The 27,924-nt window shown below is 39.9% G+C and overlaps 1 protein-coding gene across 1 annotated transcript; it reads left to right on the top strand.

Moving 5' to 3' along the window:
• Positions 1 to 1,170: 1,170 nt before the first annotated feature.
• On the top strand, positions 1,171 to 23,232 carry TKT (transketolase; the record flags this gene model as incomplete). Its single annotated transcript, XM_079540543.1, has 14 exons — positions 1,171 to 1,277; positions 5,847 to 5,964; positions 6,920 to 7,033; positions 7,642 to 7,739; positions 9,357 to 9,548; positions 10,701 to 10,819; positions 11,674 to 11,867; positions 12,497 to 12,661; positions 13,901 to 14,057; positions 17,375 to 17,505; positions 18,528 to 18,611; positions 18,792 to 18,885; positions 20,594 to 20,716; positions 23,045 to 23,232. The coding sequence occupies 14 exons, from the start codon at positions 1,171 to 1,173 to the stop codon at positions 23,230 to 23,232; spliced, it is 1,884 nt and encodes a 627-aa protein (XP_079396669.1).
• Between the last annotated feature and the right edge of the window lie 4,692 nt (positions 23,233 to 27,924).

The following is a 27,924-nucleotide window of genomic DNA, read 5'->3' as shown; positions in this document are numbered from 1 at the left end:
TCTTGTTTGTAACAGTTAGAATAGCAACAACAACAAACAAACAAACAAACAAACAAACAATAAACCGCTTTGTTTATGGAAGAATAAAGTCAGTTGCTATTCTATTTTATCAGTTCCAGGTGCTATTGACCAGCTGACATTGCCAAACCAGCATGGCTATTACATTACAAACACAGGTGGTTTCCTGTTTGCTGAAACATGGAGTTTTGAAAACAAAGGCACTGTTTTCTTAAGTAGTACCCATCAGTAGCGCCTTCCTAAAAGAAACGCCAACATTATATCCACGGTGTAACTGTTTATATTTAAAACATGGTTTCAAAGGTATTACCTTTTCAAACACTGTCATGCAGCTTCTGAGACAAACTACCACTGAAAGCAGCGCTGGAGTCCTTGGGAAATGTGGAGCACAAATACAGATTTCTGGAACGTGGAACGCTTCAGTTTTTCTGTTTTCTGTGGTTTTAAACCTTTTTCTTTTTCCTCAGATTGTAACTTCTAATACATCCAGGGTTTTCTAGAACAAGTATGTACTATTCAGTGTGCCCAGTTAAGGCCACAGCTTTATTTTAGCGTCCTCATGTTTGGAAGTGCTAGAGACAATGTATTTTCTGACCGATGGCTGGTGAAGTCAGTATTTTAAACTGAAGTCCGTATTTCTCAAAAGCAGAATGCTCTGATCTTTGGGAGCGTATTACAGAATTGTAACTTCTTTCTTGAAAAGAAATAGCAAGTAACAGTTCTGCTACAGTTTCTCCTGTCTGTCGAAGATCACACTAGATACAACGACATTCTTTTCCAAGCGAGGACAGGCTCGAAATAACTCTGCCTAACAGGGATCGAACGATGGAAAGGTTTGAGTCGGTCCCCGCGAGCGCTGAGGGGCGGCTTGCAAACACGCGGCCTACCGCGCGCAGCTGCGAAGAGCCGCTGCTTCCCGCCTTCTCGCAGACGGGAGCGAGAAATGGCTCACACTGCGCCTGCGCACGGCCGGCAGGGGGCGCTGTGTCGGCGCGGGGAGGCGGGGCGGCCCGGCCCTCTCTTTCTCCCCGCCCTCACCGCACGGCCCCGCCGAGGCGCGCCGCTCACAGCCCTCGCGGAGTGCCGCCGTCCCTGTTCGGCCCTAGCAGCCGCTGCCACGCGAGCGTCGCTGTCTGTCTCTCCTTCGGCACCATGGAGGACTACCACAAACCCGACCAGCAGACCCTGCAGGCCCTGAAGGACGCGGCCAACCGGCTGCGCGTCGGCTCCATCAAGGCCACGACTGCGGCCGGCTCGGGGTGAGCGGGGCTGGAGGCCGCCTACCGGGAGCAGCCCCCCTCTTCTTTCAGCTTTTTTGCGCCCCTTTCGCAGAGCCCGAGCGGGAGGGGAAGGGGAGATCCCCTCCGGGTCGGCGGGAGGGCTGGGGCGGCGCCGAGGGAGGGCGAGGGCTGCAGGCGTGGTGCGGAGGACCCCGTTCTGCCGGTGGCCGCGCGCCCCGGTGCCGGAGCGGAGCGGGGACGTTCCGGCGGGAAATGGCGGCCGCGGGCGCGGCGCGGCGCGGGGCTTCTGCGGCTCGCGGCTCGAATCGGCCCCGCCCGGGGCGGCAGCGGCGGGACTTGTCGGTCCCCGGAGCCGGCGGGTGTTGTTGTGACTGCGGGCAGCGGCAGGGAATGCCGAGTTGATGCAGGGCTGAAACCCAAAGAATTCGTGCCCGAGGCGCAAGCGGTTTCTTTTTCATTTCGTGCCCGTCAGTTGGAACTAATTCTGCACAGAATTTCAAGTGAGCCCGAGTGGGATTATCTGCGAAATGCCTGCGGTCTCGGACGGGCGGTTTATTCAGGCCTCTGGACAGGATTTAGTCGAGGCTCTGATGTCTGCAGATTCCAGGGTTATCCTTCCTTTGATCGTGTTTTACCTATGGAAAAAATCTCCGCAAACAGTGCGCTCTTACCCGCGTAAAATTAAAACCATTTTTGCTGCTTGAATAATACATTTGAGTGCTTCCACGCAGCCTTTTATATCCAGTCTTGTGGCAATTTCCTCCCTTTGGACTTCTTTGAAGCTGGCAGTAGTGCAGGGTGATTTTATTGCTGTGTCGGTGGTTGTTTTGTGTTGTTTTTTTTTTCCAGTTGAAGTCCTTTGGACGCTGAGGTTTGAGCAGAGAAACGCGGTCTGTAAAACGTTTCAAAGCTTTCTCTTGGAGCTGCCTTACACCTCCTGCCCGGCTGTGGCGCGGTCTGCCTCACGTGGTTTCTCAGCACACAGAGAAACTGAACTTTACTCGTGCCTTCTGCATGCAGCAAGCGAGAACCTTGCTCTGGTTCTATCTGTGGAACCAGCTAGGGCATGGCGGCCAATGCAGCAGTGGGGCTGTGCTGAGCAAAGCCTGGTCAGTCCAGGCTGCTTAATGCAGCTCTGCTGTGTGTCTTAGGCCAGCCATAGAGCTGCGCAGCATCAGTTGTCTGCAGGTCAAACCGTCTCTGCTTTGTGCCATTCAAGAGCAGGGATCTTGCTATAGTCTCTGCTTTTCTTTTCTAGTGCGTGAAATACAAACATGTAGTAGTAACGCTGTTTTCCCCATACTGGTGAAGAAATAGCAAAAATAGCTTCAGTTTAGCTTTTTATTCATGTGTACTATGGTACTGAGCACAGAGATATTTCATTAATTACTAGAGCTAAATCTAGCACTACATAAAGTCTCATAGAGCCTGAAATTATTACACAACCTGATAATTGGTAGATTATGAAAGATGTGCTCTGGAGGGAGGATTATGCTGTCAAGTCATATATTTTCTTTGGTTAATGTTGGATTTGGTTAGCAAGAGGGTAGTGGTGGAGTAACGTGTAAGGGAAAGAAATTAAGAGTCTGATGCAATATTAGATAAATGACTAATTTCTAAAACAAATGTTAGAGGGATGTATTTTCTAGAAATCTGAATGAGACACTGAGCTTTACTTAAAGCACTGGTATGGTGTAAGGAGGCGGGTAAATGTTTGAATGAAATTTAAATTTAGGCAGGCTTACAGTTAAAAAAGGGAAAGAAAAAAAAAGCATGCTTGCATTGGCTGTGCTAAGGAAGCCAGTATTTGTTAAAGGTGTCATTTATAAAAGTGAAGGAAGTGCTTGCAATAAAAGCACTTCAAACAAACCAGAACCTGCCTGCTTCTTTCAAGGAAGTAATTTCCATAACAGTGGCATGTCTTTCAAGAGAAGTGGTTCAATGGTTGGCCTGACATGCTGGTTCTTGCATTCTTTACTTGTACTTTTATTCAAGAAAATGCAGCCTTTGTCTGGATGAGAGTTAAAAGATCAGGTGATCTGGTCCTTAAGATGCTCAAATAGGTAATTATGATCTGATGAGTCCTATCTCAGCTTAGTGGAAAAAAAATCAGTAGACTGTTTTAAAAAAAAAAAAAGTCTAAAATGCCTTAGGTGGAGAAAAATTGATTAAGTTGGTTGCAAAGATTGAATGTACTTGGTTTGGGGCGTGTTGGAGCCTTTCCCTTTAGATAAGCAGTGCAGACATCTTGGTTAAAACTGGTGGAGTCCTTTGCAGCCAGTGATAAACTTCTGCAGTTCTGGAGCAGTGTCCAGCTTCCTAGAATTAGGCAGTTACGTTCCTGAAAGTGGAAGTTCTCAGAGTTTCTTAAGCAGCAGTTAGATTTCGTAACATGTAATGATTTTGTGATCATTTGTCACAAAAGAATTTCTTCAACATTTTGGCTTTGCTTTTCATTCCATGTTCCTTTTTAACGTCCTCCACCGTTTCATCAGGTGAAGCATGCAGGCACGTGTAGATGGAGACAATCTAAATGGGCATCAATTGCAAGAAGAACTGTTTTCAGGGTTTTGATGCACTTTGGTTTCCTAATGAAGGGTTCATTAGGAGGGTTCAGAGTTAAAGCAGTTCTACTGTAGAAGCTATCTGGCAGGGAAATGTTAATGGGAGAAAGAGCCATAGAGTTCTGGATTATTTGTTGGTCAAGAACAAAACATGAAAGATTGCATGAGAATAGTACTGATGAGCTGTATGGGTACTCCAAAGGCATTTAGGTTCAACAAGGAATTTTTAGTAGAATTTATTAGGAAAATATGAATTAACATGAGAGCAGTTGACCTAGTTAAGATGGCTTTGTTCAGCAAAATTCTGCAGCTGGTTTTAGATTGATTTCTGGTGTCTGTTATGCAGTTAAATTTTGGTTAACAACTGTTAGTGGGAAGTAACTTCATTAGTATTTTTAACTTTTTCAATTTTCAGGTCACTTATTGAATTTTCTACCTTTTGATTTTTATTTTTATATGCTACCATTTTAGGTTGTTTAAAACTTTTTTAACCGAGACCAGGAGTTCATAGAAGTATGGTTAAGTATAAAGTTAATAAAATTAAAGGAATGAAAGCTTTAAACAAGCATGTAAGGCTTATTGATTAATTCGAATACATAAATATCTACTAATATGTTTGAACCGTGGTTTAAAGCTAATTCTTGGTACCCTGTGTGTGAGTACTTACCAAGGGATGGACACTAACCATAATTCTTGTTTTGCTAGTGTTCTGCATGATTTTTATTCTGTTACTGGAGTATTGCTGGGGTTGTTGGGAGGGGAGGTTTGTTGCTACCAGAAGAGAATATTCTGTTTGAAGTTCTAGTGGAAGTGTTGTCTAATCCTAACACGCATGGTAAATGTACGTGTGTAAAGCAAAAGGAGATATGACAGCTTCAAGTAACATTGTCCTGATTTACAAAACGGATCCTATGTTTTAAGAGTATCACATTAAAGATGAAACAGAAATGTTGGTAGAAGAGGAAGTGAGGTGAGACTGTTTTCTTCTCAAAGCTGGAGCCAGTTTCTGGAGCCATAGCCCTCCTGCGTTCAGCACTTACTTTCTGGTACTCCAGCACTGGTATGCAGACTGCAGCAGTAAGAGCTGAGAAATGCTGCTTTTCACATTCAATAAGGATTTAAAACAAACTATGTGTTGTTTTTGAGCTTTACTGAAAGTGAATGTAAACTCGAGTCTGATACATTCAACTGTTCAGGTGAAGCTCTCTCTTCAAGGTGCAAAGCAACTGAAAAAGTCATTATTTAATTTGCAGTAATGATATAAATAACAGTAATCGTATGCCCTTATGTTATGTTTTGAATAAAATACCTACCTTGTGTTGGAATGACTCATTATTTGCCACCTGAAAACAACTCTGCATGTAACTTTACGTTTGTTGCTTCTTTATGACATAGTTGCTTCTGAAATGGGCCTGCCTGCTCCTAGGGCCTACACTTCAAGTGTTCTTCGTGCTGCTCTTGAAAGTTGTTGTGGAAGTTGCCCCGTGTGGGTCAGTGGCACAGAGAAAACTCAGCTGGTTCTGAATCTTTGTTAAACCAACTAGTTTGATATTTTTATTTTTAAACCAGTTCAGATGTAAAAATGGAAAGTGCTGTCCCTCTTTAAGCCAAGGATTAAACAAATTAATATTTTACCATGTTCATCTGGTTATTTATTATCAAAAATAATGAACTACAGAAATTTGTGTTCAGTTTCAATAGAAGACGAACTGCGAGAGCTGTATTATTTAGTGCCTTCTTTAGAAGTCAAAATTCTGGTCCTAACAGTAATGTAAAATAATGAGCAGTTTAAAAAGTAAGATGTTATGCTGTTTTTAAAAAAAAAAAAAAAAAAGTTCCGGAATGTTCTACAGAGTCTTACATCACCAAACTTCCATCTGTGCGGTGGATGGCTTATAAACAAAGCTTATGGCTGTGTCTTGTAGTGCTGCAAGGTAGAGAACTGGTCAAGTGATATTTTTAAAATGTGGGCCTAAGCGATCGATATTCACAAGTGGTAATACTTGGTTTGTCTTGATTGTAGCCACCCTACATCGTGTTGCAGTGCAGCAGAGATTATGTCTGTGCTGTTTTTCCATACCATGAGGTATAAGGTGCAAGATCCCAGGAACGCCAACAACGACCGTTTTGTGCTCTCAAAGGTAAAAGCTGTTACACTGTGTGGTTGCGGTCTGCTAGCAAGGAGGTGTCTGTAGATCACTGACCTCTCTTCCAAGTTCTCAAATATTTGTAATGGACTTCTCTTGAGTAAGGAAGTCAAGTTTTTCTGCTACAGAGATACAAATATTTCACTACGTTAAGTTGTTCTGATATTAAGCAATGAAGGTTGTTATATTGTCTGTACGTTCTATCAGGAAATTTCAAGTCTGCCTTATTTTGGCCTAACTAATTTTCTGACTCGTTTGTGCTCTGCTTGTTAAATGCTGCCATGCTGTTGCAGCCATGCCACAACGTGTCCTAATTCTGTCAGCTCTGCAGGGAGCACAGAGGAAGTAGGGATAAGTTAGTGAGTAGCTTGCACTCCTGCTATGCTGCTATGATATTTAAGTCAATATTACTTCTGAAAACACTAGTTTAGACAAAGCATAAAACCACGGTCCTGACTGACCATTAGTGTGTCTTGTTGCCTTTTGCTTTGTGCCCTTTCACACTGATGTGACTTCATGGCTTTTGAGGGGCATTCAGAAAAGATAACAATGTGTCAAGGACAGCAGATGATGTACTCTGGTGTAGCAGACCCTTTGTCTCAGCCAGAACTTACAGTGCTACTGTATGTGGTGATGTATATCTGTTGCATCGGATATAACAGTTGCCACTTGTGATCGCCTTTTCAAAAGAAGGAATTGGATGAGGAGCTGGCTTTGAGCTGGTAAAGGAATCAGACAGACTTGCTTTGTATTTGCTTTACCCATCTCTAACTAATGGGAGTTTCTATCCCACGCTACTAAATGGCTTCAGATCATGCTATTTTGCTCCTAATGACTCTGTGGTTAGAGATGACTTCTACTCATCTGTGTGGAGTTTGTCTTGATAGTAGGATATTGTGAAACTTGATATTTTTTTTTTTTGTAACTTAAAATTGATGTTTCTCTCTAGGGTCATGCTGCACCAGTTTTGTATTCTGCTTGGGCAGAGGCTGGTTTCCTACAAGAAGCAGAATTACTGAACTTGAGAAAAATTGATTCTGTCTTAGAAGGACATCCAGTACCAGTGAGTGCTCATTGCCTTTGATACAGGGTGTTGTTTTCTGCAGAGCCATAGTGTGTGTTCTGCTACAATTCTGGATTGCCAGCTGTGGTGCAGGAAAGATAAAGGCTTACATGAAGGACAATGAGGATATTGTAGCTTCACAAGTGAATCAGTGTCCAGGTTTGAATGAGGGCGCAAAGATCCCCTACAGATCAGTATTTTCTGTTTCAAAATGCTTGTATAAAGAAAAGCTTTTTTGCTCTAACCTATTTGAGGTATTTCAAGGGTTTGTATTCCATTTGCTCACCTCACTGGACTATGAGTTCCAAATCACTTCTTTGAATTAAAAATTTAAATACAAAATCATCAGTTCTTAACTGATGTCATCCAAGGCATAGTTTAAAAATTTTGGGGATGTATGTAACACCCCTCGGAGAACCCAGTTAGCCTGTGGTACTGATATTGAGGTACATGTGCAGCTGTGAAAGAGGGGAGCAGGGATTAGATGGAGAGACTTGCACTGTACTCTCGAGGCCAAGATTCTGATGTATGTCGAACCATCTCCTAATGCTGGAGTTTAGTTCTTTTGTTTGTTGAATGGAAAATAATTGTTGTCTTTCTATTTTCAGAGACAGGCATTCACTGATGTGGCCACTGGATCCCTTGGTCAGGGTCTTGGTGCTGCATGTGGAATGGCATACACTGGCAAGTTCTTTGACAGAGCCAGGTAATTCCATCTTTCTAATTCATGATTTAAATGGGAGCACTTTGTGAAAATAAATTTTTATCTCAATCGTGGGGGAAAAAGAAGAAATCCTGTATTCTTTTTTTCTCCATTTCCAAGTCTCAACTTTAAATTCAGATTTTAAATCATATTACCCCAATAATTACAAAGTCATTGCCAGTGGAAATCTGAAGAAATCAAATTAGCAAGAATCAGTGCATTTGCTTGTTCATTTTGTGATCTGACAGCACTGCAAAATGATGATCCTGAACGGAGATTTTGTTATTGGAGCAGCTTCTAACTTCCAGAGAGTAACTGATAGCAATTTTCAGGCTGATATGTCCTTTTGGAAGGAAGGAGCAAACTAGGGATGTGTCTGTTCAAAGACAGATGACAAATAACGGAAAACGTGAACTCTGGGTGAGGAGCTGTTGTGGTCAATAATAACATTATTGAGTCATAAAACAGGACTCAAAAATGTTACCTGGAAACCACTCGACTCCACAAAGAGGAAAAAAATAGCTGCTTCTGCCATTTTTGTGCACAAGGAAAGTACATGTCTAAAGGCAAATCTCTATGAGGAGGAAAGTAGCCTGATGCAGTTGATGTATTCCATGTGACAGTTCTAGTACATTCAAACGCAGGCTGCCCAGTTAATGTGCCCTACACTTCACTGGCTTGAAATCATTTCTGTGAAAGATGACTTGCTGATTTTAATTGAGTTTAGCAGATGCTACGTGTGGAAAAAATCTAACCAGTGGTTACTTGACAGAGGAAAAAGGTGGTCTTACATGCAATACTGAGGAGCAGCTTGTATGGACGGAGTTCAGATTTAGCTAAAGGCAGGTGGGATTTAGATCAAAAATCTCTAATGCTTTAATGTCTAATAAAAATAAATACATCACTAATGGCTATCTTGGTTATTTGATTAGACTTTTTTTTAAAACTATGTATTTGAAAGCTTACATGCTACTCCTTTTTAATTTTAATAGGTAATAAGCCTTGTCATCCAAAAACACAAGTGGTAACTGAAGAAAAACCCAGAGGCTGAATCATAGAATAGATCAGGCAGTACTGCAGTTTTGTCTAAATACAAAGCTTTGGTGCATGCATAATCTAAAAAAATTATGATTGTGATTTTTTTTTTTTTTTTTTTTTTAATTTGGTTGTGCAATAGGCATTAACGTGTAGCTGTGTTCATTCCTGGTTTATATTTTCCTGAAATTACTGGTTGGCCTTCCAGGGAAGGGAGTATACGCAAGGAATGAGGAAGCAGACAGTAATCTTTCATGCATTGTCAGTGTTCTTGCTGAGTCACAGTGACAGTGTTTAACAGGCTTTTTCATTCAAACTTTGTATTAGAAAGATTAAAACCTGATTTTTCTTAGAGACAGAGTTTTGAAATGGAGCACAGTACCTTTCAACTTAAGTATTTTTTTTGCATGCAAGCTTAGAAGCATTTTAATATGTCTAAGTTTACATAAGGTTGTCCGAGGTAAACGATTTGACCAATGTTTGGAATTAAAACAAGCTCTCACGGTGAATTATTAGGAGAATTTTGCTTTTTATTTAGCTCTGCTTAAATGTCAAACCAATTTTTACTTTAATTTCCTTTTCTAGCTATCGTGTGTATTGTCTGCTTGGAGATGGAGAATTATCTGAAGGCTCCGTTTGGGAGGCAATGGCCTTTGCTGGGTTTTACAAGCTTGATAATCTTGTTGCTATATTTGATGTTAACCGTCTTGGACAAAGTGACCCTGCACCTCTGCAGCATCATGTTGAAATCTACCAGAAACGTTGTGAAGCCTTTGGGTATGTTTTTGGAAAATGTTCAGTATGTTCCTCCACTTGAAACTGCAGGTTTTTTATTCACCTTTTATAGAATTTTTCAAATATGTTTTCAATTCTAAACGAAACCAGCACCAAGAGGGACTGCTTAGTGAGATACATTAATGAGATCGTGTAGTTTTTATCATACTGAATACAGGATTTCATCTAACCATTAAGGTTGAAAAAAGACCTCAAAGATCCAACCACTCACCTACCCCAATCCTGCCCAGGAAACCATGTCCCTAAGTAGCGCATCTGCGTGTTTCTTGAACACCTCCAGGGACAGTGACTCCACCACCTCTGGGCAGCTTGTTCCAGGGCCTGATCAGAGAACAAATTTTTCCTGATATCCAACCTGAGCCTCCCCTGGTGGAACTTGAGGCCATTCTCTCTCGTCCTATTGCTGTTACCCAGGAGAGCAGGCTGACCTCCACCTCACCACCTCATCTCAGGTGGTTGCAGGGAGCCATAAGTTCTTCCCTCTTCTCCAGACTAAACAATCCCAGTTCTATCTGCTTCTTGTCATAGGACTAGTGCTCAAGGGCCTTTACCAGCTTTGTTGCCCTTCTCTGAACACACTCCAGGGCCTCAATTTCTTTCTCATAGTAAGGGGATGTGACCACAGGTACTGTTATAAAACAAGTAAATCAGGAAAAAAAGGGCATTAGTAACGTTACTCATAAGATAAATTCTTGGCTTTCATTTCATTTAGAAATGTATATTTCTATGTAGATTGAAGAATCGGTGAAACAATCAGATGCAATATGAGCCATGCAAATTATGATGGGGCAACCTAAAGATTTTGATCAACTTTCATTGTTTGTTTTTTAATTGATTGTTAGATTTTCAATTTACTTTTGTAATTAAAAAAAAAACTGCTGTTCTGTCTGAAAAAAGTAGGGTGATGTAACGGATTTTGCCTAGTAGCTTTTAACTGGTGATTAATTCTGCTTTGAAGAAAAAGACCATATTATTTTATGATCTTAAATGATGCTGGTTTATGTTTCTGGCATACCTTGGGTCTCTTGAAAAGAAACTGCATTGGAACAAAGTTAGTAATTGTTGTTATTGCTAGCTACCAGAGGATGTCACATGCTAACACACTTTAGAAATAGTTGATCTGTTTGTTTTTAGCTGGCATGCAATCATTGTTGATGGTCACAGTGTGGAGGAACTTTGCAAAGCCTTTGGTCAGGCCAAGCATCAGCCAACAGCTATCATTGCAAAGACCTTTAAAGGCAGAGGCATATCAGGTAATGAAACATCCATTGTTTTGTGTACGTGCGTATAGTGTATGTTTTGAGTGCAAAAAGTCTTTCAACTCTTTATCCTTCTCAACATTAGTGCTAAAAAAAAAAAAAAAAAAAAAAAGATTGTGACTCTTGCAGATGAGATGTGCTGGCTACCTAGCATTGTATCCATAAAATACTGTCAATGCATATTGAGCCAGTCAGGGGGTTGCCAATCAGCTACAGGTTTTACAGTGTGAATTTCTTTCTGATCAGCTAAAAATTATTAGTAACAAGACTGCATTTATTCGATCCTTTACGTTACATAAGCAAACAATTTTGTTATTCCAAGTCACTCCCTGAGAAGCATGTTAGGCAGAGAGGCTGTTAGGGCCAGATGCACAAACATAAGAGTAATCAGAAGCTATTAAAACAAAGCTGTATAATTTGAGGGCTTGTTTGAATTAGACAGCTTGGTTAACTGTTGTTTGAAACTTAGCTGAGTTTGATTTTGGTCTAACTGTAGAAATTTCATGTTAACTGTTCACATTGATTTAGCGTTTACTTCTTGATGTGTTTTTAGTTTCTGGTTTTTGTGCCAGTTTAAGATTAATTTTGGTACTGAGACACTGAAAGTTTGTGGTCTTGAAAGGTGACTAGTTCAAAATGTTTGGAATTTGACTCCTTCTCCTATATGTTTAGACATGTCTTTATTAATGCAATTGAATACTGTTGTATGTGCTCACAGTGGGGATGAACCTACAGAGATTCTTCCTTGGAAAACAATATTTGGCTGTTGTAATCCACTGCACTTAGTACAACCTGCAGACAAAGGCTCAGATGTTTTTCTTATTTCTAATGTAATTTTAACCATGTAGGTGTTGAAGATAAGGAAAGCTGGCATGGGAAACCACTTCCAAAAAACATGGCTGAACAAGTAATTCAGGAAATAGAAGAGAAAATCCAAAACAAGAAAAAGCTTTCTCCTGCCCTCCCTGAAGAAGATGCTCCTGTAGTAAATATTAGAAACATTAAGATGCCGTCGCCACCAAGTTACAAAGTGGGAGAAAAGGTACTGCCTTCCTTTCTCAAAGTTTGTCAGACGTGTTTCAAGTATAAGACTGTGTTGTGCACAGTGTTCATTATAGTGTACCTTGCCATTATTTCAACTACTATCACTTCTTTCCTCCTGTTCTTAGTATCCTGGTGAACATCTATTGCCATATAGCAATGTATAGATATTCAACTTACCTGGATATTGAAAGAACGTCTTAAAATAGGAAGTTTCGAATGCCTTTCTTAATTTTTTTTACCATTGTCAATTATCCAAACTGTTTTATGTGTTTAAAATTAAGCTCTGTGAGGTTCCTTGAATTTCCATGGTTGGAAATGGGAGTAAAAAATTGTCATGTTGATTTTCTTGTTTGTTTGTTTTTGTTTTTGAGACCTGATTAATGGAGACCTATTTGAGTAACCTTTCAAATTTTGTAGCTTTATTAGTTTCACTTTTTTGTTTACTCTCCTGCACGGCACTCTTCCCATACATATTTTTCACAGCGTTAATGTTTACAATGTGTTGGGTTTTTTTTTTTTTTTTTTACTTTCTAAATTTTATGTGCATGCACTCAAGGAAAGATAAAAGATAAAAAGTTTCTAGAGGCAGGAACTTGTAACAGCACTGCTATGCCTTTCCTTCCCCAGTGGGCTACCCGCAAAGCTTATGGTGTTGCACTTGCGAAACTGGGCCATGCAAATGATCGAGTGATTGCTTTGGATGGAGACACAAAGAACTCTACGTTCTCAGAACTTTTCAAGAAAGATCATCCTGGTCGCTACATTGAATGCTACATTGCTGAGCAGAACATGGTAACTGGGCTCTTGTCTCTTGGTTTCATGAAGTGCTGGTATTACACAGTAGGCTCTGGAACCAGCCAGTCTGATTCTTCAGAAAGTTGGGTTTTAATATTTTTCATATGTGTGTTCTTGGATATTAAATTTTGCTTAACGCTTATAGAAAACCTTAGGCTCTGGTAGAACTTACAAATGTAATACAGCAGAATTGCTTCTGATCAGTAAGTCTGCAAACTTCTTTCTTATTTTTATCGTGACAATGCTTTTCAGCAGAATGTGTGGATATGGCAACATGTGAACAACAGTAATATTTCCTACAGTGTGATTTGTAGAGAGTCCATTCTGAAGACTTTTTAGGCTCTTTTTCTTCACAGGAAATGGAATACCACTACACAACATGACAGTGAGCTCTATGCTAGACTGAGGTATAAAGGTGAGGACAGATAAATAGTTAATAAAAGTTAGCCTTGTGGCAATTGTACAAAAATGATGGAAATAATTTGGTAAGTCATCTGTTGGACTGAGTCTTCAGCTGATTCTAGATGAGTTCACTGCTGCAAATAAAACTAAAGACACATTTAAAATGGCAACAAATTTCTGCCTGAATGATTAATAATAAAGGACCCATAAGCAGTTTCCTGCAGATTTTAGGGCATGGTAGGTAGGGCATGTTTCATGAGTTTCAGTCAGGTATTTTGGATTTACATCAAGTTGGGAAAAGTTTGCCTGTAGGAACATGTGTAAAATCTGTAACATGTGACATAAATGTATGGGGATAATTGTAGCAGTAGATGAATTAAGGATCTTGTTCTATTTTTCCATCCTGCTGAAGAAGGAACATTTTTGTAAATACTAGTCTAAAGAATGCAGATAAATCCGTTCCCATTTAATAATATTTTGTCTGCTGCAGATAGTAAATATTGTACTTTGGACTGAAAGTGTAAGTCTTTGATCCAGGAGAACAAGGAAGAGGGTAGTGGATAAGGCTTAAAACTGGATTGCTGCTTGGTGCAGATAAAGAAGCTGCTGCCAGCATGGATCACCAAGACCAGGTTAGCTGATGTGAGGAGCAGAGGTGCTGGAGGGACAGATAGTAGGAGAGCGAGTTGCTTCTGTTTCCTTTCTCAGAAATGCCAGCAAGTAGGAGCAGGAATGGGTGGAGATTTTGAGTTTGATGAAGTTGCACAGATGATCTACTGGAAACAGTGGATAAATGAGGAATTAACTGTTCCTGTATGATCTCCCTCTTTTCAGGTGAGCGTTGCAGTTGGTTGTGCCACTCGTGACAGAACTGTTGCTTTTGCCAGCACCTTTGCTACCTTCTTCACACGGGCGTTTGACCAGATCCGTATGGCTGCAATCTCTGAGAGTAACATCAATCTCTGTGGGTCACACTGCGGTGTTTCTATTGGTAAGGGCAGCCTGGAGTTATTTGCTAGTGGTTCTCTGTTATTTAATCATTGGTCTGACAGACAAAGCTGACTGATAAAGCTTTTTGGAGGTGATTAGTCATAAAGTTACGATAGTATAGGAGTGAAATTGTGATGGTATAGCAGTGATAGCAGTGCAGCTTTTTGTAGTAAGAAGTTGTGCTGGTAGTTTTTTATCAGGCGCAGTACTACATTTGGAAAGAATGAGAGAGATTTCAAGCCTCCGTCAGCTTAGCTTGGTAAAAGTAGGACTTTTCCCTGCTAACCTTCAGTGTAGAGTGATGTAAAGGAGTTGGATTGAAAATGAGAAGCTTCGTTTCCTTTCCATCTTTACAGTTGACTTCTTCTGTGATGAGAATAGTCATGTGCTTACTGTACCTCTTTCCCAGTCCCTAAAATGAGAAGCTAATCATACCTGTTCTCACTCAGATGCTTTTGTCCACAGATCTCAAAAATGCTTCACAAAAAAAAAAATTTTGATTTATTCTGCCTTTTAAGATCACCACTTTTAAATAAGTGCTTCAGTCTCTCTCAGTATTCCTTAATACTGGAACAATTAATCTGTGTATTTCACACAACAACAACAAAAAGCAAAACTTAAAATGCTAATAGAACAGGGACTGTGAACCTGTTATGCAGTTCAGGAATTGACAATACCGTCTCTCTTTGTCTTTCAATCATAACTGCTTAATATACATCAGGTGATATTGGGGCTAGCTTTTGAAGGGAGTTGGATTTTTTTGTTCTTTTTGAAAAATTTGTTGTAATTGAAATTCATGAAAGTCACCCTTGAGAACAGGAGCAGGCTTGCATACCAAGAAGAAAAATGCCAATGAACATTAATGCTTGCAAAAATACTAGGTATTTGTGAGGCAAAAGAAAGAGGTGGAGATCCGACAAGGATGATGAATTAAGGTCCTTCACATAAATCAGTTTTGTAGTTGATTTAGCAGTTCTGGCTAGCAGTGTGGTTTGCAGGAGGAGTGGTTTGGGGCAAGCTATCCAATTTGACTTGTAACATTGGTTAAGGTATACAGATGTAAAGATGCTATTTATGTGTGTAGTCTCATCCCGAACCTCAAGCTTAATTTGCATCGGTGTAGAGGATACTTTAGTTGAGGAAGCTGTAAGTAGAGTATATCAGATTATGGCTTGTGTATGTCATTAAGGGAGGGATTCTGTTACAAGCCTCTTTTCTTTTTAAAATCAGTCCTTCCACCTCTTCATAGTCTAGTTCAATCCAGATTAAGTCAGCCAGCAGCAAAGGGTGTTGGTGCAAAAGCTAATTAGCTTTGGTCTTTGCTTATTTAAGAGGATGAAATTCCTTTAGGTTACCTGGATTGTCCCCTAGACTTACACTTCCAAGTGAATGCTGAAAAATGAAATATTTGAAATGTTTTCTGGGTGGGGGATTGGAAAGTGCACACTTAAATTTATAAAGCTATTTGAGTTTCAAGTCTCATTCAGGCCTCAACTCAAGTTTTCAAAAACCCAAAGTTTTGCAACAGAATTGTAAGAGAGAACACTTCAGAAAAATTCGTTCAGCTGTTAGGAATCTAAATTTTAAATGGAAGAATGTGAGTGAAGCTTCAAGCCTGCATGGATTCCAGAATCCTAACTGGATCTTTGCTGAAAACTGAAATTTTATGTATGCAGTTCTAGGTAGGCCTGGGCTTTTACTACATTGAAATTTGGACCCAAGAAATTTATGAGACAGCTATCACAATGGCCTTTTGAACTTGTACTAATTTCACTCCCAGAATAGTAGTTGCTGACAAACCAAAATTTCTAATGAAATTTTAAGCACGTAATCAAGGTCATAAGAGAATAAATGGTATCTGTGTTTTTCAAAGGTATGGGGGTGGAAAAATCATAGTGTATATACTTGTTGTTTAAATGGCTGCCTTCTCATTCTAGTAGTATGATACTGTTCATATTAAGCACTCAACTTTGTTTAAGCTGTGAGTGCAGGTCTTGAGGGTATAACTGAAAATTACTGTTTTTTGATCTGTGTTACTCTACAAAACTTTAAATCAGAATTTTTGTCAAGATGCACTTGGGGCAGAACTCAGTGCTACTTTGTAAATTACTGGTAAGAACTGTGCTGGTTTTTTTTGGCACTGTTTAGCAGAAGTCAATGAACAAATATGAGTATTCTCCTACCTTGGGTAGGTTCTTGTTTGTGTAACATAGTTTTGTTCTTTGTAGTTTCTCATTTTCCTCAATATGCTTTTTGCTTGGATGCATTTTGGGGTAAAAAATCCTCGTGAGTACACATTGACAGTGCATACAGAAACTATGGCATTAAGAATCTTTCTTTCATGACTGAAATGAGATTTTTTTTTTTTTTTTGATTCCTGGCAGATGCTTGATGAGTAATTTATAGTGGCAGAGTCCAATGACTGATTTCTTTAACATGTTTAAAGAACTTCAGAGTTTTGTGCTGCTCTTAGGAAAATTCTCTCCTCTTTCCTCGTGAACTCCTCCTTGAGTAACAGGTAGTAGGTGCATGTGGGAGGGCTTATTGCCCTGCTCCTACTTTGCAAGCTGTGACATGACTGGATTCAGAACTTCTTGCATGGTTACTTTGGAGTAGTGCCATTCCCAAAGCACCCTTACATAAGGCCATTGGGAGGGGGTTGTGGTGGATGCAATGAGTTTTCTTAGTTACAGAAACAACCAATACATGTTTTGGCTAACAGTTCTTGTCATCAATCTGCAGTTTAAGCCAGGAGGTGCTTGAGTAGTTAAACGAATAATGCAGATATACTCCTTCTGAGAGACAGTCAGTAGTATTTAAATACTTGTACCTTCATTAGTTTTGTAGCGAGTGTAAGAATTTGAGAGTAGCTGTACCATGTAGACTCTCCACTTCAGATGGAACACATGCAATTCTCCTTTCACATTTCAGCAGCTTAAGCCTAGAGCAATATCATTGACAGTTAAGAATTTTGCTTGTAAGGCATCCATGAAAATCTAAAGATACATAGATATATTGTGACTCCCTTTCTGTACCTGTACCCTTTTTATTTTGGTTATTTGCCTTTTGTGTTGTTTTACTGTTGCACTTTATTTTCTATTTTTTATTTGTAACCCCAATTCTCTTTCTTTTTAGTCTCTTTCTGTCTTTATTTACTGTTTAGATGGTTCCAAGTTTAAGGAGAAGATGATTCTTTTCTCAAGCAGGTAGATTTGCATGTCCTGTGTGTGCCTGATTTTTCTGATTTTCATTAACCTTGTACTGAATGACTGTCAGACTGCGCACTTAATTTTGTAACCTTGGTGTAATTTTTTTTAGGTGAGGATGGGCCATCTCAGATGGGACTGGAGGACCTGTGCATGTTCCGAGCTATTCCCAATGCCACTGTCTTTTACCCCAGTGATGCTGTAGCCACGGAAAAAGCAGTGGAAATAGCTGCCAACACTAAGGTTTGCAACACAGTATTTGAATTGGAGAACGTTTTATTTGTCTCGTTGCTGATGGCATGTTTTGGTTGGGTATTTTTTTTGTTTTTTTGTTTTTTTTTTTTTTTTGCATGTCTCTATCAAATAAACTGCTTTGAAGGCTTCAGCATGGCAGCAGGGTGTTTTTGTTGCATGGAAAGCAGCAAGCATTATGTCCAGGCTTGTGCTGAATGAACAGTTGTGCACTGGTGTGAGCCAGCATTGGGAAAATGTGAATGATTACACAATGGTTTCAGCATGGATCAGATTGGCTCAGAAATGAGACAAATGTACTGCTGGTCTTTAGCTAATTTAATGAATGTACACTCTTACTGTAATATCTGTGACATCAAGACTGAAGCTGGATATGTGACTGTCTGATTTCTGTCATTTAATTTCAGCTAATTTGTCATAATAATAGTCAAATGTCCTTGGTAGTACCTGGGTCAGATCTTCTTGACTGATATTTCTCTTGGCTTCCATGGAAATTTACTTTGAGCAAGGAGTAAATAACCTGAAAAAGTTCAGTTGTGCTAGTTGTAGAAGTTTAATATGTAACAAATGTGTTGTGTGGTCTATGGAAAAAAAGAGGAAAGAGGAAAAAAGAAAGGAATGTAAAGTAGTATGAGGGAGAACTTTATAGTTTACTGCTTCTTTTTGAAAAGACATCTGGACATTAACTGGTAGAAAACATTTGCTTGCTTTCCTCTGAGCATTTTTTTCACTTTAAAACTGATAAAGTTAAGCTTGCACATGTATGGCAAAGTTCTAAGATCCTAATTAACTCAATAGGATTCTTCATTTCCTAAAGAGAACAGAAAAGTTAAGATCTTTGAGTTGGAAAGAAAGCAGCAAGTTACTGTCATGTTCTAAGAAAAGGTGAGGTAAAACTGAGGAGTTAAAAACAGACAATTAGAGAAAGTAATTTTGCTGCTTTTTTATCGAAAGGACAAATTAGAATGTCAGTGCCTTTGTCTCTTTGTAACTTGTGTTTTCTGTGGAAACAGGGCATTTGTTTCATAAGAACTAGTCGTCCTGAAAATCCTGTCATTTACAACAACAATGAGGACTTCCATATTGGACAGGCAAAGGTAAGTATTGCAAACAGAATCAGAGAAAATATGCCAAGTTTTTCCTGTAAAAAGAAAAAAAAAAAATCCTTTTCCTTCTAAAAAATTCCAGAGCCAAAGATAAGTTTTTTAATAAAATCTCTAGAAAGGTTGGAAACACCAAGATTTATTATGGAAAAATGTGGGAACACTGTCTTGCAGGTGATTCTGAAGAGTAAGGATGACCAAGTGACTGTGATAGGAGCAGGAGTCACCCTGCATGAGGCTCTGGCTGCAGCAGAGCAGCTGAGAAAAGGTGATCAGATTTTTTTTTCCTTTATCTTTTACCACAGCAAAGAAATTACTACTGGTTAACCTAACTGCTTACCCTTTGTATAGGTAAACATTAACTTATGAAGGTATTACAGACAGCTGGTCACCAGCTAGCCCGATACAATATGGCATGCCATATGTATGATGATCTTGCCTACTTGAGTAGATTTCAGTTAGTTTGGCAGCCTTAGTAGCCATGGAAGTTGCCAAACTGGTCAGATCAAAGGTCTCCCTAAAGCCATCCTGTCTGAAAGTGCTCTGTGGGCAGGATTTTAGAAGGAGTATTTAAGAAACAGGAGTGATCTGTGCTGTCAGCTTGAGCTGCTGTACTGACACAAGAGAATCAAATCAGGTTGGGGCCGTTAATGAAGTACAGCTGCATGGTGTGTGCCCAGTGCTGCTGACAGGATCTGCTGTTGTGCAGATATGACTCACTGCTAACCTGATCTTTATGAATGAACGTTTCTAGCTAGAGTGGGAGGTAATGCTCCAATGATAGAGCTCAAATACACTGACATTATCTCACAGAAAAAATAAAAGTCCTTAAGTGAAATGCGAAAGAAACCATCAAAATCCATCTGTGAGTCAGTGGCCTACGCCCAGGAAGAGATTACGAATAGTAAGAGGTGATGCAATTAATGCTGCCTGTGGCTTAGGGGTAGCATTGCATGCTTTATCTAGGTGGACAGATACTCTTATGACCTTGAACTGTCAGAATTAGGACACTATGGAAGTTGTTTTTTCTACTCTCACCATGCTTTGCAATGCACGGATGATTTTGAAGGGTGAATAACAAACAATGGAGAGAGACTTTTATTGTAGAGACAATGTCTAATGCCTAAAATACAGTGGTCACAAGAGAGCCTTTGATTGCTAAACTGTCACTGTAACATAATAGGGGTTTTCCCCCTGCTTACAAGAGCTCTTAGCTGTTGAAGTATCTTCTTGGAATAGTTGCTAAATAGCATGAAATTAACCTCAGACTTTTTAACATAAATAAAGATTGCTTCAGTATTCTGCTGCCCAAGATCAGACCAAAGCTCTAGTAACTTGCTGCTCCTTATAAAACATAGCCATTTTGTATGTATCTTTAGTGAGTAATGTGGGCCTGCCTGTCACAACAGGACAAATGCTGATTTTTATGCAAGTTCTTAAGGATGTTGTGATAGAGGCTGGGGCAGTTCAGATAAACATACCTGATAGGTAGTCAGCCTGCAATGGAGAATTCAGAATGCTTACAGATGAAGAAGAAAGAATTGTTTGACAGCAAAGTTAGAGGTAAAGGAAAGGTCTGGGGGGAGGAAAAAAATGAAAGTGAGTGGCAGTCTGAAGAAGGAGGATTTCATGGTGGCTGGATTCTGCTCTTGCCCATGGGAAGGCTGCTTGAGTTACTTCTTTGCTAACAGGCACTCATGGTGACCTCAAGTCACTCATCCAAGGCTTTTCTGTCTCAGTTTATTCTGTGAAGTGGTTGGACGTTACTGTCTCACAAAAGCACCAAGAGAGAATGTACACAGGATTACATGAACAGATTTAGAATTGATTAGATTGTGTGTTAGGCATGCCCTTAGTGCATATACCTTGATGGTTTTCATAATTGCTCTAGAAAATCACAGGAACTCCCTGTACTGCTTTTGTTGTGTTACGTTCTCCAAGACTAAGTTGTAAATAACATCATTCTACTTCTGTAGAGAAAATCTTCATTCGTGTGATTGATCCTTTCACTATAAAGCCCCTGGATAAGAAGACAATACTTGAAAATGCAAGAGCAACCAAAGGCAGAATCATCACTGTTGAGGACCATTACCATGAAGGTAAGCAGAGCCTAGGGGGTCAAAGTGTACAGAGCAGACCCCCAAGGTTTGATGCTCGCAGTTTCTCCTGTGAGCATCGAAAGAGAGAAGTATGAGATCTGATGCTGATGCTTCAATTAAAACAAGAAGTGGGTTTTAGAATTTTTTTTATAGCTGTTATGATTGTAAGTTGACAAAGCTGAAAGTTTTCTGAGGTAATAGGTTAATCAGAATTGCATTTATGGTTTACTTAGTTTTGTGTGCCCTTCTGTATGCATGGTGAAAGTGGAGTCTTGATTCCTTTGTTCCCAGTGAGGCTTTACAGTGACTGGTCTGCAATATGTTACAGGTTGCAAGAGAGACCTTTTGAGCTTTGACTGTGTCCAAAAGCTTGATTTCCAGGTTGCTTGAAATCAGATAGATAGGTTTGACAGTTTCAGCAATCACTCTGGGATAAATTTCTTTCTTCTCCACATTCCTGTTGTCTTTTTCTTCTAAAAGAACAAATCAGAGCCTGTGGAGAGCCCCAGATCATTACATATCCTCACTGGATTTCTTTTTGCTCCTTCATTATAACCTGCTTATAGGCCAGTTGAGAATCTGTTGCTGGCATTTGATAGTGTTCTTAACCTGAGAGTAAGAAGTGTGTATGTATGTGTACATACAAGAAATACTTACTAAGATGATTCCCAAATAAATCTTCAGATAGAATGCTTCTTGACAGAAGCAGAGTAGTGTCCATAAAATCCCCCAGCTTCTGCACCAGGACCTCTGGTGATCTCTGGCAGGATTCTGCAGGACCTTAGTTTAGAGCTGATCATCTGCTCAGCTGTTGCACTGCCTCTTGCTCTCTGACATGTCTTTTTGCGAGGTTTTCAAGAGCTTGCCTGTGTTAACACGTCCTTGTGAGGGTGAGCCCATATGTAAACAGTGAGCAGCTGCTGTGAATAACGTCAGGTTTGCTCCTATTGAAGGAGATGAAGAAATTAGTGAAGAGGCATCTGTGAACTTTGGTGTTAGTAGATATTTTCTAACATTTATTATTTATTAACAGATATTAGCAGAATGCTATCCTGAAGTGAGCTGATATTACCAGATTATGGATGGTAGAAGTGTCACAGAGCCTCATAATTTTTTAGTTTGTTTTCCAACTCTTTACAAATATTTTACTGCATATTTGCAAAATGGCAGCATCATCACACTGAGATGATGAACCTGTGATTTATACTGATGGAGCTTTCTGTGCATGCTGCAATCAAGAAAGGTCAAGAGTACACGCGTCACAAGCCTGAATAAATTGCAAATCCACATCAGACTGATTTTAGCAACTGTAGGTGCTTCTGGCTAGAGGTTAAAGTTGTCTGCTTAAATCACAGTTTGTCCTGAGCTGGGAAAAGCTTTGTGCAATCCTGGATACACCAGCATCAAGGAGTCTCTCCTGCACACGCTGCTGACACTGGCCCTGTGCTTTCTTTGCTAGTATTCCTGCTTCCAGCATCTCTCTTACTGCCACAGTTTCCTGTTGCACCTATTGTCCTTATGACTGACAGTAATTCAGTCTCAGCAGAACTTTAAGCAGAGGTTGTGAATGTATTACGCAACTCGGAAAGCTCTCTGGTGGCATCAGCATGGGCATCGTAGAAAGATGGAGCGTGTAAATGCTGTTGAGCCTGGGAGGAATTAAGATTTTCGGAGTGTTAAGTGTGCTTGTAAATATTCAGTCTAAACATATTTTAAAACTGGCCCTCAGTTGGCTGATGCTGAACTTCTGGGGGCTTCCTGCCAGTTCTATGCCCCTCTAGAGGTTGTTTCTTACCATCCATTTGTAAGAACTTCAGAAATGTTAGGCTGATTGTCCTCAAAACATCTTCAAAATGTGGAATTGTTTTTTTTTTCATAATGGGGGATTTGGATGGATACATGTCTATATCTATCTATCTATAAATATATATACCAACAGATGTTTCTCATAAACATGTGAGTTGGAGATTTAACTTGCTTAGATCTTCTGATCATACTTAAATTTTTAAAAGCCTTTAAAATTTTATTTACTTGACAATGGGCAGAAAAGAAAATGCATGTTAGAGTATTGAATTTTCTTCTCTGACTCACTGACAGATGTCCTAGCCCTATTTCTCCTTTCCAGATGGTCTCTAAATACCAGTCTGCCTTTCAGAGAGCAATTATAACACTGAGCCTATAAATGGAGGGGGGAGGATTGGAGGGAGAAGGGGAGAAAGTGGTCTCTTTGATCTCCTGAAGTCTTTCACTTTCCTCTTTTGATAAAGGAATCTATATTTTGCGTGTCAAAGCATACAGATCTGTGTCCTGTCTGATCTCTTTCCATAGGTGGCATTGGAGAAGCAGTGTGTGCTGCAGTAGTGGGTGAGCCTGGTGTCACAGTCAGTCGCTTGGCTGTATCTCATGTACCACGGAGTGGGAAGTCAGCTGAGCTGCTGAAGATGTTTGGTATTGACAAAGATGCCATTGTGCAAGCTGTTAAGGTGGCAGTGTCCAAATCAAGAAATGCAGAGTAGTTTGAAGCATCTTATGTTGTGTTGCAGAGAAAAAAAAAAAACAACAGTGTTCAGAGAAGTACTGTAAAGTTTAAGGCAGGCAAAGGTGCTTTATGTAGAGTTCTAATAAAAATACCAGCTTAAACCTTCTGTATTTCCTTTTCTTCTGTGGGTTTTTATACTGCAGTAACATCTGAATGCTTTCAGTCACTGAAACCTTCAGATTATTTGGCCATTGGTTGGCAGCAGTGCTGTGTGCCTACTGTAGAGGCAGTTTTTTGTACTTTACAGCTAACTTCTCTTGCTGCAAGCTCTAGGGTGGGAATGGTTGTGTGTTCAGTGAATTTCTAAGTGGGCTGAGCTTCAGCAAGGAAATTGGGTAGTGGGCATAGAAGCCTAGAATGATGGGCATAGAAGCCTAGATTTTTAATGTTAACTTGAATTTGCTGTTGAATATTTAAAACCTCGTCTTGAAGGGAGCTGGGCAAAAACCAGAATTCTTTCCTTGCTGCCAAAACTCATCTGGACAGAAATGTTACTTGTTGGATAATGAAAAGCAGAATGTGTATTGTAGGAAGACAGTGGCTAGTGCATTCTTTGATTCCTGTTTTCTGCATTGCCTCACATCCATTACAAACAAAAGAGAAAAAGGAAGAAGTCTGGGTAATGTGAGCATACTAGAGGGAAATGTACCTGTTCTGGGGAGCCAATAGAGGGAGGTGAATGCTCAGCAGAGCTCTAGAAAGGACTGATAAGCTGGGAGCTCAAGAAGGATTTGCTGGACTTGGGGAATGCTGGCTGACACAAGTACAAGCTCTTTTAAGGAGTTTGAAACTCTTCGTAGGAACTTGTATCATATTTTTGAATGCTTGGCACTGCTGCAGCAGGGGTGATGCATGAAACCAGAATGGAAGTGTTGTCTTTGGTCAGGAGGCAGAAATGTTTAAAATGCTGAGAGGGACTGAAGAAGAATCTGAAAGAACATCAGGAAATTCTTAGAGTACCCAAGAGGATACAGCTGAACGGGTAAGTTACTTTTTACATAGAAGCAATTCTTCTCATGTGATCTGCTCTGTGTTGGGTGTAGTTGTTCATCCCCCACGATAAGTTCTACTATGTGATTTTAAAATGTTTTTCCACTTTGATTTTGCCCTTAACAGCTTCTGGTTGTTTTCATTCTCTTGACTGCTGAGTACTGCATTTGGACATTTGAAATCATATTTCATATGAAGAAATGTTTCTCATTCTGACTATGCCACAGCACAAGAGACATCCAAAAAGAAAAATAAATAATGAGAGCAGATGGCAGTATACATAGTTTTCAGTTCACTCAAAAACTGTTGTACACAAACAGTCCTACACTGGTCTCAACAAGACTTTATTTGCAGACTGAAAACAACAGTAATTTGATGTGAGAAAGTATTTCTATGTATACATGTAATATAATGTACATGTAAATGAGAATATAAATATTACAAAATAACTTGTATTTATCCTTATTGCTTAATTTAATCCCTGACATGTTAGGTAACTGCTGTGCTGTGTTGGTACAGGCCTGCACACAAGTGTTTATATTTATGGGTGTGCAAAAGGAACTGCAATACTTAGGAATGATAGATATTGGTGCTTAAAGTTAAGTACCACTCCTGAAAAGTAGACTTTTTTAATTTTCTGAGCAAGGCTTGAAAATGTTTCACTGAACTAAAGCTGGGCTGTTAGGGCTGATGGCTTTTTAGATCTGCATTTTCTTACAGTTTCGTGTTTTATGATTCTGTCTGATTTTGATGCCTTCCCCTATGGTTATGAAGACCTCGTGTTTTTACTAAAAATGTGAAGGTAAACTGCTTGATTTTGCTTTATATTAGTCTTACATATGTATACAATTGATTAAAAACTAAAGAGAATAATTGAAATATTATAGTGTATTTTATGCAATGCATGATGTCCCCATAAGCTAGAAAAAAATATATTTTATCAGAAGGAAAAAAAAGTTTGGTTTGACCCACCCCCTAACATTTTATTTCTCTCCTCTTCAAAGAGATGAAATTTGCTGCTGTTAACAACCTCATTAATGCACCATTATGTCATTGCATGTAAAATCTTGCCCAGCTTTCACTGGGAGAAATCATTATATGCCCACTATATTAAGTTCTGCCACAATAAATTAATCTGCTTCAGTGCTATTGCACTGCTGGGGCTCAACTGTGTAAGCAGGCAGCTGGTGTCTGCCTGACTTGCAGCATCAGAAGGGTAAAGAGGAGGTGGCTTTCTGGTGCCAAGATTCCTACTGAAACATCCAGAACCAGATGAAAATAGTACAGGTCTTTGTGTTGATTTTCATACACCACGGCTGGACTTAATGTGAATAAACGTGGGAGGGAAGGAAACAAATGCTTATATTGAGCAGAATTAAATATAAGCTTGGATCTAAATAATTTTACGAGCTCAACTGAGTTACAAATCTCTTCAGTTTTAACTTCATTTTTGAGTGGACTGAATATATTTCTATTGTTCAGTGTTTCAGTGTTCTGTGTTAGCTGTTATGATTTTATGACTGCCTGATAAAGCAGTTCTTTTAATTCTATAAATCCAAACAGGAGAGTTTTGTTGAATTCTTCTGAAATGCTCTTAGGCAGCTTTCCTCATACCTGCATGGTGATGAAAAAAGAAGACTTGTCAAAAGTGTTGTGTTTAAAATTAGGTGTCACATATTGACTGTAAGCCCTTGTTGCAACTTCTCAGCACTCCTCAGCTCTTGTGTTCATGAACTTAGACATGAGCCTGGAGCCTGTTTAAAAAATCAGCAAAAAGAAACCACCCCCTTTCACTCAATTTAAATGGAGCTATAGACCTTGAATTCAGACATTTTCAGGGAATAGTTGAAGTCCCCAACAGAGCAGAGTATTAAAAATGTGAAAATGCTCTGCCGTGTGGAGAGTCAAGAATAATTAATTTCCAAACTCCAGCAGCTATAGTGGACTGTAATGTTTTATTTTTTTATTGAAATGATGCCATTGTAATTTTGAGACGTAGATCTTGAGAGTTAACCATGAGTTAACAATGAAGTTTTCAATGAGTTAACAATGAGTTTCACTCATTTCCTAACGAGGAAGGTCTAGGGGCTTAGGAATGCAGGCAGTAAGAAGATCAGTTACCTGTTGGCCTGAACTTCTCGATCAGAGGAACAAAACCATCCAGCACGCTCCGAAGTCGATACACTAATTGTGAAAACACATTTTTTTCCAAGATAAGCCAGATATAAACATAAAACACAAAACACTCAATAACAGCTAAAGCCAAACAAATGCCGGTTGTACCATTAAGGAACCTAAGATTACTGTTTGTCACTGTCTGTGACATCACTGATAGCAAAGTAGTGACAAGTATAATTCTACATTGAACCATCCACAACCTACCAAAAGCTGTAACACAAACTCAGAGGCTTCTGTTCTCATTTGGAAAGCCATGCCTTGCTGCTGTCTGCATCTTTCCTTTGAGATACCTAGGGATAGCCAAGAATCTTTCTCGTGTTTTTGTTTTTTTTTTCTTTAATATAAAATTCTTAGTAACTGCCATCATCCAGGTTCTGCTGGAATTCGATCCTTGGGGTGTTCAGCAACCCCAGTCCTGGGGGAATGAATGGCAGCTGAAGTGCACAGCCCCTTAAAGAACGTATTCTGCAAAGACTGCCTCCCTGCTAAAGTGACATGTTGTCATGGCAGCACAGCATTCTGCCTTTGCTACCAGAGAGGTGACTCAAGGTCTTGTGGCCAGTGTGAACCACATCTGCCTTTGGTGTCACAGGGACATGTTTGTTTTCAGCCACGCTGTGTAATTGTGAATGAGACAGGCAGGTTAGGTGACGATTTAAAGAATCTCAGCAGTAGCCATTTTCTAGACTTGTGTAGTTAAGTGACTGCGTGCCCTCGTATCCATCGCGTTGGTACAGAACTGGCTGTTGTAGATACTTATACTTACCTAGACCAAAATAAATCCCAGTGGTTTCCAGAGAAGCAAAGGTGATTAAACCAATTCCAAGAGAAATTGTCCAATCTAAGACAACAAAATAGGTGTTTGGCTTTGTGCACTTTTTGGACTGCAGCAATTTAACCTTCTGTTGAAGCCTTGCCTTACCTTTGTAGTAGTAGTAGCAAACTAGTAAAGCTCCAATTGCGAAGCAAAGAATAACAAAATGAAAGAATTCATCTGAAATAGAGAGGGGAAATTAGGTCACAACTGCTGGCACTGTTCCCTTAGGAGTACACATGAGGTTCTAGTGTATTGAAGGAGGGAAGATTTAGGTTGGACGTTAGGGGGAAGTTCTTTACAAGGAGAGTGGTTAGGCCCTGGAACGGGCTGCCCAGGGAGGTTGTGGATGCCCCGTCCTTGGACGTGTTCAAGGCCAGGTTGGACGGGGTCCTGGGCAACCTGATCTAAATGTGTATGTTTGGCCCTGCTAGGCAGGGGGGTTGGAAATACATGATCCTTGAGGTCCCTTCCAACCCGGGTGATTCTGTGATTCTGTATCAGTCAGTGAATAAAGTGTACTTCCATGAGGGATGTCTCATACAGTAAGCTCAACATCACAAACACAGCTTGTCATGTGAGAAGCTTTAATGGCCTTTGTCAAGAAGGCCCAATGACCTTCAACAAACTACTCAAGTTGAGAAGTTTTTTGAGCTAGGAAAATTATTCTTGGTCTAATGTTCAATG

The sequence above is a fragment of the Tetrao urogallus genome (genome assembly GCF_951394365.1).
Source record: "Tetrao urogallus genome assembly, chromosome: 10".
Lineage (NCBI taxonomy): Eukaryota > Metazoa > Chordata > Aves > Galliformes > Phasianidae > Tetrao > Tetrao urogallus.
Note: the sequence above shows the minus strand (reverse complement) of the source record. Positions and strands in the feature narration are given on the sequence as shown.